General features: G+C 39.7%; 1 protein-coding gene across 3 annotated transcripts in view; it reads right to left on the reverse strand.

Moving 5' to 3' along the window:
- Positions 1-12,694, reverse strand: part of LOC135465829 (ranBP-type and C3HC4-type zinc finger-containing protein 1-like) — a 31,026-nt gene extending 18,332 nt beyond the window's left edge. Inside the window, exons 1-3 of one of the 3 annotated variants that reach the window (XR_010444070.1) lie at positions 6,095-7,092; positions 3,176-3,431; positions 1,044-1,269 (exon numbers count right to left, since the gene is read on the reverse strand). Coding sequence is in view for 2 of the 3 variants with exons in the window: in XM_064743184.1 (XP_064599254.1) it covers positions 1,044-1,269; positions 3,176-3,431; positions 6,095-6,427 (815 nt within the window). In the remaining variant the exon portion in view is untranslated. Of the gene's footprint in view, positions 1-1,043; positions 1,270-3,175; positions 3,432-6,094; positions 7,096-12,601 lie in introns of those variants that run through there. The other 2 variants (XM_064743185.1, XM_064743184.1) reach the window with 2 other exon arrangements.
- Between the last annotated feature and the right edge of the window lie 4 nt (positions 12,695-12,698).

A 12,698-nucleotide genomic window follows, 5' to 3' on the forward strand; every position in this document is an offset into this window, starting at 1 on the left:
GATGAAGGAATCCTGGGGGTGTATGTAATGTGCCTCCTTGTTGCAGGACAGATTTCCAAGGCTCATTTATCTAGTGCTGCTTCACTGAAACGACTTACTCAAGGCAAGTAAGCCGCCCCGCCCAAGCTATTATACTGATACGTGTCAACCACTCGTTGCACTTCCCCCTAATGCTGAATGCCAAGCGAGGAAGCTACAACTTCCTCTTTTCAAGTCTTACATGTAGATGTGACCTGACCCAAGACTGACCTTGGATCTCCTGCCCCCGAAGCGGATGCTCTTACAACTGAGCCATCGAAGCCAGTTTTTTATGATAAGAAATTACCCCAAAAGTTAGTGAATCACACAGGATCAAGCAAAATATGTCACTTAAAATGAAGTTAAACTTTAGGTGTAATACAGTCTTGTAAATATATAAAAGCCTTTATAGCTGACACATAAATATGAAATTAACCAACTCTTGGGATCTTCTGTACATTGTACATTATCCTAAACTTAAATGTTAACATTAAAATTAATCCACACTGTTTAAATAGAATTTAATTCTACTGCACATGTGCATACCTTATGCAGTCTGGAAAACTAATTGGGTCTAGTGTGTGTTGTAAAAAGTTGGTTAATGCAGACATAGCAATGGCTACACCCTAATTAGTCTATCAACTACCTTAATTCCTCCACCTTTGCGCACGTGGAAAAAGCAGAATATGCTTGATTAAACACCTTGCTAACATGTGAAAAGGTTTTTAGAATTCCAAGAAAAAAGCCTTTTAAGGATTGATCTCCTGAAAATTTTAAACACACTTGGGGATGAGTGGTGTTTGTGCAAGATCCATAGATTTATTTCTTAATTTTAATTTATTTACTGGATTTCTCCAACCTTTTCCACCTCCTCTACAATCAATGTTGGGAAACATTCTGAAAGGATGCCCAGGGTACATCTCCATCCTTTGGCAGCTTTCTGACAAACTTTCTCAGGTGTGACATGGATCTGCTCATCAAATTGCTGGGATATGAAGTGACCATTTTTACAGCTTTGTTTATACCTGAATTCCTTCTCTACATCTGCCGCTGGATGAACCACCTCAAAGTGAACTTTGACCTTTTGCCTGGCTAATGTGGCGGCCCTGCATTTGGCTTCTTCCACATCTCCAGTTTCCAAGCTTTTGGCCAGTTCTGACAAATTGTTTAGAATATCTGCCGGAGATAATGTCCCATTCTCCATTGCTGCTACAGGGGGAGGGTGCAAAGCTTTGGGCTCTTCTTTTACAACTGAAACAATAAAATGTATCCATGTGTAACCATTATTTATTTGACTGGTAAGTTTTCATTTAAAAATATCATTTTGGTGAGTTATCTGAGGGATGGGTAAAAACCTCGCTCTTTACCAGAAACCTGATGAATTTCCACAGTTAACACCTCTACCAAACCAGAGAGTAATGTCACAGTCACACAAAAGTCTAGATAGAGAAGCTTGTTAGATCAGCATCAAAATAAATTATGAATAAATGATTTAACGGTTGTACATTCAAATCCAGTGTAAGTCACACGAGTGCCAGAAATCTGTTTTTGACAAAATCACATGGCTCTGAGTCTTGTGAGATTTTCGCTGAGGTCAAAAATGACATATTATTGAACGAAAGTGACCACATTTGGTAAAACTGTATCTCAAATGACATAAATGAGGTACCCTGATTCTTCAACCTTTTCAACTGCCTTTGCATCCAATATTTTTAAACATTCTGGCCGAACTATGGGGTGCAGAGAAATAATTTGCACGGTTTTTTGAAGCTTGCATCATTAGTGACAAAAGCAAATCATTTAAGCGTCACTTTCGCAATAATTGTATGCTGAATTTCAACTGAAAAAAGTGCTTTATTGGTTGATAAGGTTGAATATTTACGGTATAACTTTAAACTTTGTATGCTTTCTGAGTATGTACCACAGTAATGTTTCCAACAGTGACTCAAGCCAAGATCTCGCAGTACGAGAAATCAGTGGACGGTTTACATGAAGTCCTATTGCAATGATCAGTGTCTTTTGACCTTGTTCAGTATAGAGAAAATACAAGGGAAGGCTGAGAAGTTATCAGAACCAATAAAGTATCCAACAAGAAGTTTAAAAAACATACACTTTTATTTCTGTAATGTTGCACACCCGAGATATCACAGTTAAAAACTGGAGCTCAATACATGCAGTACTGTTTAAGACACCACCCCTTAACATTTATTTTAACATTGCTTTCGATCTTATTTAGCTCATGTCTTTAACATATCGTTCTTCATGTTCCCTAAAACGATGCTCTGTTTAAGGCATTCATTTTTTGTCGAACGGGTTCAAGCATTTCATGGATCTTTGGCAAGTTACTGATGAACTTTTCCATATATGCTTGTACACTCTTGCACGGTGTATTTTGGTTGGTGGCAAATAATTGGTTGGTAGCCTTCTTATAGCTGGTCCCTTCCTGTGGCCTTCTTATACCTGGCCCCTCCCTGCGGCCTTCTTATACCAGGCTCCTTTCTGTGGCCTTCTTATACCTGGTCCCTCGCTGTGGCTTTCTTATAGCTGGTCCCTTCCTGTGGCCTTCTTATACCTGGCCCCTCCCTGTGGCCTTCTTATACCTGGTCCCTCCCTGTGACCTTCTTATACCTGGTCCCTTCCTGTGGCCTTCTTATACCAGGCTCCTCTCTGTGGCCTTCTTATACCTGGTCCCTCCCTGTGGCCTTCTTATACCTGGTCCCTCCCTGTGACCTTCTTATACCTGGTCCCTTCCTGTGGCCTTCTTATACCAAGCCCCCCTCTGTGGCCTTCTTATACCTGGTCCCTCCCTGTGGCTTTCTTATAGCTGGTCCCTTCCTGTGGCCTTCTTATACCTGGCCCCTCTCTGTGGCCTTCTTATACCTGGTCCCTCCCTGTGACCTTCTTATACCTGGTCCCTTCCTGTGGCCTTCTTATACCAGGCTCCTCTCTGTGGCCTTCTTATACCTGGCCCCTTCCTGTGGCTTTCTTATACCAGGCCCCTCTCTGTGGCCTTATACCTGGCCCCTCCCTGTGGACTTCTTATACCAGGCCCCTCCCTGCCGCCTTCTTACACCTGGTTTTACTAAGAACACTGTACTCACAAACAGCAAACAAAAATAAGCCTAAAAACATACACATTTCTTTCATTGAATCCTACCTTCTTTGACGGGACTTCCAGCATACTGATACCCTGCAGGGTAAAAGACAGCCACTCGTGCCAATGCTCTCTGGTTGTGCAGAATATTCAACAGATCATTGAAAAAGCTATGGAAGGATTCCTTTCTCTGTTTACTTGAATTTTGAAAATTGAGCACAATGGTTTTCTTCCTGCCACACTGCGTTAATTCAACCTCATGCCAAGTGTCAGAGCGGATGACGTACTTCGCGTGGTTCAGTGGTATTTTCAGGAACAACTGACAAGTAGAAAAAAAGAAACAAATACAGAAATGCAATTAATATTTATATTTGTAAAGGAAAGAACTTCTGTACACCTGTCCTTTGATTTCTCCACAGGGAGTCATCATAATAACTTCTAAACATGCCAGGTGTATTACAGGCTGTACATCCAATGAAATTTAGAGTCGAATATTAAAAAATTGACGCATTGCGTGCAAAAATAATTAAGCAATCACAGTGTCACAAACCCGCGCTGATCGTATATTTAACAAGTCCATTCCAAGAGATCTGGTATTAAACATGTCTGTACCAAGAGAACATAGAAAATCATTCAAGTAGATAAATGTGATATCCTCATCTCTCAGTTTCATTATATATCTTAATTTTACATGTTTATAACACAATGACATGACAGTCAGATTGTAAGTTTATCACACAAGTATATAAGGAGTTGCACCAAAAAACTTGACTTGAACAAGGAGTGAAAAGCTGAACATTTCGTAACAGGGTTGTTCTACATACATGAAATACTTTCAAACACTAGAAACAAAATTGCATCTTAAAATCACCTTTTATAAAACTACAAGGTTTAGTTTAAATCTAGTATAGTCCACTTTGGTTTCCAATCATTTGCGATTACGATTAGTAGAGCTAGTACAGACTTTAATGAAATTGTCAGACACATTGGGTCTCTGTGGCAAAGCGGGTTAGCACACAAACGGCTTAAAGACCCAGGAGTCTTACACCAATGTGGTCGCTATGAGTTTGAGTCCAGCTTATGATGGTTTCCTTTCCAGCCATACGTGGGAAGGTTTGTCAGCAACCTGCAGATGGTCGTAGGTGTCCCCCGGGCTCTGCCCAGTTTCTTCCGGCCATAATACTGGACGTCTTTGTATACATTGTAAGTGAATTATTCTTAAGTATGACGTAAAACACCAATCAAATAAACACATATTGCACCCATTTATCAGTCTATGGTAGGCCTATGCGTTCATCTGCTCTACAGGCATCACAGGAAAAAACTATTCTGGAACAGGAAATCCAACAAAACGTTTGCAATAATTAAAACAATTTATGCTGCAGATAATATTTCTAGCCACTGAATAAGCACAAGTATCAAATATCAAAATGAGCTGCATACAACTCAAGTTTAATGGTCCGCTTTGGGAGCGGTAGATCCAGGATTAATCCTGGGTTGAATCACACTTAAGATCTTAAAAGAGGAAGTTGTAACTTCCCCGCTTGGCGTTCAGCAAGAAGAGGATAGTACATTGACTGTTTGACCCGTATCAGTATAATGGCTCGGTAAGGTGTCTCAGTGAAGCACTAGATAAGAGAGTGGTGGAAATCCGTCCTGCAACAAGGAGGCACATTACATACACCTTAAGGATTCCTTCATCGTTATATGACTGAAAAATTGTTGAGTACGACGTTAAACCCCAAGCACTCACTCACTCAAGTTTAATGGGGACGCTGCAAATAATGTTTCAAACTATCAGTCTACAAATTATTTCAACCTTGCTCTACCTTCATTTCATTTTGTTACTAGTTGAGCATTCAAAAGTAGGTCAGGGTATTGTTGGTAGTTCAAAGGCCATACACAGACTAGTTGGCATGTGTGGGTTGCTATGTTAATGATAGGTCTATTTTCTGAATATGTGCACACATGTTACCACTGACAGCCCTGCTACATGTACAACAAGACACAAGCGACACAGCACTATAAATGTGTCGTCACTGACAGGCATTTTACAAGGAGGCACACATGTTAATTTGTATTGGCCAACCAAATTTATAATTTTTATGCCAAACCATGTCCACTAAGCTAAGTTGTGCTAACAAATGGAGGATACAATATATATTAAAAGGTTTGGCACTTGACAACAGAAATACATGAGCATTCTGTCTACAACTGGATCTTTTTGAATGCTTGCCAATCATAAAGAATGGAATGAGATAAAAAGAATGTACTAAGTACTCTACTAAGCACCTGCACTATTTTTAGATATACATGACATGCTGAGCATCACATTTTTAAATTGGCCACATTTACCATGGAGGGAAACCCATGACCACCCGCCAACAGGTTGCCGGCATGCCTTCCCAGTGGAGAGGAAGCCAGCATGAGCTGGACTTAAGCTTATAGCTACCACATTAGTGAGAGGCTGATGAAACATTATGCTGAGCTAGCATGCTAACCACTATACATTATGATACATGTACACTTACGAGTATTTGCATTAATAACTACGCTTGTCAAAGACAGCGTATCCATGTAGTGTGAAAACCATATACCTGTTCTCTTTATAGTTATCTATAACTAAATGTCAGTTGCAAAATGACAAAGTAATGACATAACTGAAGAGCAACACCCGGCTGTGACCACACAGAAGTGCCTATCATACATACATGACACAAGATTGTATACACATTCATAGAGATTGCATTACATTCACACATGCTGAACATTCATAATTAGTGTAAAATACCTTAAATTCTAATCGTCTTTGACCACCAAATTAACCCATCAATCACCGTGGACATCTACATGTAGGCACTTTCTTCTCACACCTAGAACCACTGCTCTTGCAATCATGGCAGTTTGTCTAAAATATTGTCTAAATAAATAAGAAATAAACCCATGTAACGGGTCATTTTGAACTCTTATAACTGTATTTACCTCGTCAGTGTCTTGACGCATCGCTACCAATCGATAGATGTTGTCTTTACAAAGCTGAATACAAACATCAAACTCGGAAGTGCACGGAATTAAGACAGGGTCTGTCTTGTGTGGAAAGTGAGGCAGATGCGGCTCTGGTTGTAAAATACAACACTTACAAGTCTGCGTCTGGGATTCACACGAGAGATCTAACATGGAGTCAGCTCTGTGAATTTTCAGCCCTGGAATCGGTTTTGAGGCTGACTTTTTGCGTTGTTGTCTCTGAGAATTCTCAAACTGTTCAACTCCTCCTTTGTTTGCAGACTTCTTGGAATCTTTCTTAAAGATGGACATATTTTTCTTTGGCTTAAAATCCAGCTGCCCAAAATACTAAGACTGCTGAGTTGTCTGTGTTCTTCTGTATAAAACCATCACAGCAGACAATTCCCCGTAACCTGTTTGAAGACGAAGTTTATCGACGGCAACTGAGTTTCTCCATCGGTAATCCAACATTCAGGAAACCGTAAACAATTGTAACAAATGACGCAATTCTTAAAAACCTATTTCACACTACCTTAGTGTTACATCAAAGCCGTATGAAGCACACAGTTGTAACACTCTACAACTCTGTCAGAGTCACTGTACACATTGACAGTAGTCTCACTACCCGTGTCTCAACATCAAGATAGTTGATAGCAGATCATTTTACATACATTTAAATGTCGGCAAACATTCATGGCTCAGCCATAATATCCTCACACATCAAGGCAATCAACAACTTCACCTACAAATTTCTAGATAACACAATCACAGTACCACTCCAAAAACGCCTGCCTACAGTAACTGTCAAAGAATACACCAGAATATATGCAAACTTGTATACATGCAGTGGTGAGTGATATAATGTAAATCCTGATTTATACACCAGCACGAATACACGCATACATGCACATGTATTCTTTTCACCCACGATTGAAACCTGATCTATCTGGAATTTCCTAGTCCAGTCATGGCAGTGCAGTAACATCGAGTCACTTCCAAAACTTCCTGTTACACCAGTCAAATCATACATTTTATGTCTATGCAAACATATCATGTAGGTCACAATTTGTAAAATACAGCACTTACAAAAAAAAAAAAAAGAAACAAAAAAGCTTAGCCTATTGACGACAACTTCAACCTTTCAGATCTGGGTCTACCCCTAATCCAGGGTTTTCGCTTAGAATTGGAGAAAGAGGTCAAAGCTTAAAAGTAGGCTGCTGAATTGAAAGTAACTATCTCACAATTTACTACCGATTTAAATAGTAAGAATATTCAAAGTAGGTGGCTAAGGGGACGGCGGTAGACAGCTGTCTGCAGCCTGCTACGGGGACGGCAGTAGACAGCTGTCTGCAGCCTGCTACGGGGACGGCAGTAGACAGCTGTCTGCAGCCTGCTACGGGGACAGCAGTAGACAGCTGTCTGCAGCCTGCTACGGGGACGGCAGTAGACAGCTGTCTGCAGCCTGCTATGGGGACGGCGGTAGACAGCTGTCTGCAGCCTGCTACGGGGACGGCAGTAGACAGCTGTCTGCAGCCTGCTATGGGGATGGCAGTAGACAGCTGTCTGCAGCCTGCTACGGGGACGGCAGTAGACAGCTGTCTCCAGCCTGCTACTTGCCCTTTTTGAACACCCTGCTGATCCTCAACGATTCTAAAAATGTAGTGTCAGCCAATCAATGCACTTTAGAAGGACTAAAATAAAATGTACTACACATGTAATGGTGCATGTAACTACAAAATTAAACGCTTAAACAGTTAATTTTTTTTTCCCCGGAAAAAGCTTTGAATTAAATTATTTTTGATAATGCGCTGACAGTTTTTTTTTTCAAATTTTTTTTTCTTACTTTCAGCACCTTTAAAATCCTTAATTTAGTGCATAATACAACACTCAGTGTATATTTTCATATCTGTATTTCTTCATCCAAATCCTAAGCCTCCAACACATTCAGGCTGAAAGATGTTTTGGATTACTTTATGCACTCGTTTCCACTAAAAATGTTCAGTGAGTTTTAATTTTACAACTCCTATATTTTTAATTTTTCAAATAAAACTGACAAACACCCATGCATACAGTACTAATACAAACCATACACATACAAACTATTAAAATGCAGATTCCATACTGAAACTACTTATGAGTTATATTATACAATAAACTGATGAACAAGTCACACAAACATATCCTTTTTAGGGACTATATATTTTAATGATCTAGTATGTAAAAGAGGGCGTGTTTGCATATTAATGATATGCTAATGAAATAATTATTGTAGCCTCAAACAAATCAACCTCGGTTAAATGCTATACATGTACTTCCCTGTCCAGTATGATGTGTTTAACAATGCACTGATCCAAGGTCACTTTCCTGTAACTCACATTTTCTGAGAAGTCACCTAATGTAGCCATAAATATATGTATTACTTTCACTAGCATGCGTTACTGTTTCAAAATAAAGCTTCACGGAAACACCTATTCACCTCTCACTCTCATCACACCGTTGTGAGAAAAGTCTGACAACTGTGAGGTAAGTGGTTTTATAGAGGTTTGTTCATTTGTTAGCCACGGATGGCCAATGACGTGAATAATGTAAGAATGCACGAGGTGCAGTGCGACAATGAATGATGATAACTGTGAGTCACCATAAACTAAAAACTATCACTGAAAAATTTCACAATAATCAAGCATATGAGTACAAAAAAGATACAAAAGTCTGAAGATTTTCTCTTTTTAAAACTTCTGACAGTACGTACAGATGTGTGCAATGGCAGCTTGGTGAAAAATCTGTTGGACACATTTATGACTGTATTATAATGATGGAGTCACCTGTTGTAATGAAGCGTGTTGTTATTTTATAATGAGATTTTGATTTTATTTGATTTGACTGGTGTTTTACGCCGTACTCAAGAATATTTCGCTTATACTACCCCTGGCCAGCATTATGGTGGGAGGAAACCGGGCAGAGTCAGGGGGGAACCCACGACCATCCGCAGGTTGCTGGCAGACCTTCCCACTTAAGGTTGGAGAGGAAGCCAGCATGAGCTGGAATAATGTGGGAGAGGTATATGTGAATATGTGTACATGCCAAAAATTAAGTGACAGAAGCCATGCTAATTCATGTTATTGTAGGGGCCACTAACCTAAAAGCATTTATTTCAGCACACTTGGAAAGTTAAATTCTAAATAATTAGACTGTATTATTTAGTATGGGTTACAATAAATAATTCATAGTTTATTTTTGACTAGGTGAGAACTTCCCAAAACAAATAATTATTTGTTCAAAACACCATACTGTGTGTCTCTATGATTTTGGAACATCATGATGTTATATTATCCTACCTGTTTTTCTCAACCTATTTGCAGATGAAAGAGTAACTTTCAGTGCAATTTATGCACATTTTTAAGTTGGTTCTGGAGACAAAACAATATTGGATGGATTGGCAAATTTGAGAGCTTCCCAAAAAGTGTAATTTTATCAGTTTACACACAATAATGCATTCAGACTATGCTTGAATAAGCACCTTGCAAACATGCGAAAACGTTGAAGAATTACAGTACCATTATCATCAGCCTGATCATTCATTTGGCAGTCTGAGGCATCAAAAACACCAACACATTTTATGACAACTGGACAAAGGAGAAAACACTACAACACTTAAAGTGAGATAAGTGAAGCGCAGTTTATGAGCGATACACTGCACTGGGTGAATATTTACATATAACCACACAAAAAGAAAACACAGTAAACTATTTTTACAATGAAACCTGCCACAGCCTTACTAGTATGCCAAAGCGAAAGAAGCCTTTGCATAGCAATGTTTCAAACATTTAATTTCATATTACCATTAAAACATACTGCAGTCACACCTCATTACTTCCTGCTGAGCCCGAAACAGATTTACATCTCCATGAATTACAAAAGCTGACAATACTGGTGATTCACAGTGCTGTACATACATATGGTAATTATGTGACAATTTTAACCTTAAAGTCAAAGCGATATTTCATTGGACAAACCTGACAAAACTACGTAATGGTTTTATGTCAATTTGTATCTTAAAGTGAACATAAAGTCTTCCAATATATATACATAGAAAAAATGATATAGGACACAGTTATCACAGAAAAATCTTAATAAAGTTTTGAAAGCCAAGTAAAGTTTTGAGAATAAACTACTGACGGGAATTTCCTCCGAGTAGCCATGTTGTAGAAGCCCTTATGAACTTGGCCAATCATAACTGGCTTTCATGTCAAAAAACCTATAAGCTCTCAATTGTCAGCGTAGTGTCCTCTAGTGGATAGACAGATATCGATGTAATAAATTGGATTTTGCAGTTAGTTTAAGTGTTAAACTGATGCATTTTGAATTAAATGTTCATGAGCTGGGAACTGAGAAGGTCTGCCCATGTCACAATGCGTACATGATGGACAGGATACTGCAGTAACTTGTCAGGGTGAGCTGGCATACAAACCACCTCGGGAGAGTCTTTGCTTGAAGAAAAATATTGTGACTTTGCATTATTTTTCCTTAGCAAAGTCAGATTTGTTCTGACCAAAATCTGAATGACCGGGTCTGTTATCAGACAGTCTTGCTATGTTCAGTAAAGTCCCTGAAGACAGTACAGCCAGCTTGGCCAAATGCTTCCACCCAAGAAGGACGAGGACGAGCAGGGCAGCTACAACACGACCCTTGTGTCCATGAACATTGCCCTGATCCAGCGGTAAACTAAAACAAACATCGGCCCTTTGAACACTGAACAGAGCTGATACGCTTTGGTTACGTATCAGGCAATTTTGTATTTTCTCATTGTTTAATACTGATGGTATGAGAGAGCTCCAAGGTTTTATTACGTCACTCTAAATACACTCGTAGCTATTACATGGCAAAATGACGATTGTTTGCCATTTACTTTGGTGATAAACGGCGTGGAATTTTTAAAATATTTTTAGAACACTTCTGGAATAGCACCTTTACTAACTAATTTAGCTTTAGTGGTTGACTTTATGTTCAATTTAAGCTGGGCGTAGATCGACCTAGCGACTGGGATCAACTGGGTTTTTGGCGACTGAAAGCAACTAGGAGCAACTGGGATCATACGATCGGACGCTGGTTTTAGTTGATCTACGTGTACGTACAACTGCGAACAGCTGCTGAGTCAGCAGTTGCTCGGAGCTCGGTTCCAGTTTTCTGCCACTGATAGTATCCCATTGTACCCAGTTCCATCGATCTATGCATGTTTGCGTCCTGTTGGTCAAAGTTGCTCTCAGTGATGCATCACATGGTGCATCACATGCATGAGTTTCACTATGAGAATGACGACCACCACGTGGGCCGATTAGGCACAAAATCAGTTCATCAATATGTGAAGATTTAACAGCCTGTGCTTGTGCTTGCAAGGCAAAGACAAAGTAAATAATGTACATGGGGAGTGTAACTAGTGATCATAATTACAACGAATTATGAAATCTGTCCATCCATTCACTGAATGGAGGTATAAAATTTAAAGTCAGAATAAAAGTACAAGAAAATTTTCCAAGAAACCTTAAATTTCAAAAGAAAAGACAACTTAAAGGTATATTAAACATTATATCAATTACATCCATGCATCGTGTAAAAGAACCCCGCCATAATGAACAGATCACATGACAGTCACGTTGCTAAGTATCTTTTCACAGTTGCTGCAAGAAGTCGACCTACGCGCACCGAAACTGAATCTGATCAGACGATGACAACTGCTCATGATCGTAAAGTAGGGCATAGGTCGACTACAACTGGCGGCAACTGTAAGCAGTTGCTTAGTCAGCAGTTGTCGGTGATCGTAAACTTGTGTAGATTGACTAAAGCCAGCGTCCGATCGTATGCTCCCAGTTGCTCGCAGTCACCTAAAACCCAGTTGTGCCCAATCGCACATTTGATCTACACCTGGCTTGAGGTTTTGTCAAACTTTTCGACATGAGCAATACGTGTAGGTTAACTACATCGAGTTGTACCCTGGAAGCTGTTTCTCAAAGGGACGTAAAGTTACGCCTGTCACAAATACTAATGTGGCGTATGCCGCCAGTATGGAACATCATTGTGATTAGGCCGGCGTAACGTTATGACCCCGTTGAGTAACTTGAGACACAGCCCGCAGTTCCTAACCATCCCAAGTCGACCGCCGTAAGTTATTTTATAACACCAGAAAGCATGCACAATTTTACACAACTTACTATGGCATGTGTAGTTGAAGTGTTGGTACCGATTGTTCGCTGCGAAATAAAAGAACATCACTGACTTTCAGTTTCAAATGTTACCATGGTTCGACAGATGTCCTGATGTCAGCGTGCCATGATCATGACGTGTTGGGGCTAGAAAAACGCTTTTGATTTTGAAACATTATAAACAACGTCTTCGAATGATAAATATGAGGCCAAATTTCACTTTCTGACAACATGCTATCTTTGTGCTTTTTAGTATGTCAGGAAACGCTTGAGTCAACCTTGAGATTACCTTTAAAACATTACATTACTGTGGGAAAGTTTGGCACCCTTTCTGACATCATCGGCCAAAACATCCTCCTCCGAATTTCCGGGTCACAGCCGTGAGA

The sequence above is a fragment of the Liolophura sinensis genome, chromosome 5 (genome assembly GCF_032854445.1).
Source record: "Liolophura sinensis isolate JHLJ2023 chromosome 5, CUHK_Ljap_v2, whole genome shotgun sequence".
Taxonomy (NCBI): domain Eukaryota; kingdom Metazoa; phylum Mollusca; class Polyplacophora; order Chitonida; family Chitonidae; genus Liolophura; species Liolophura sinensis.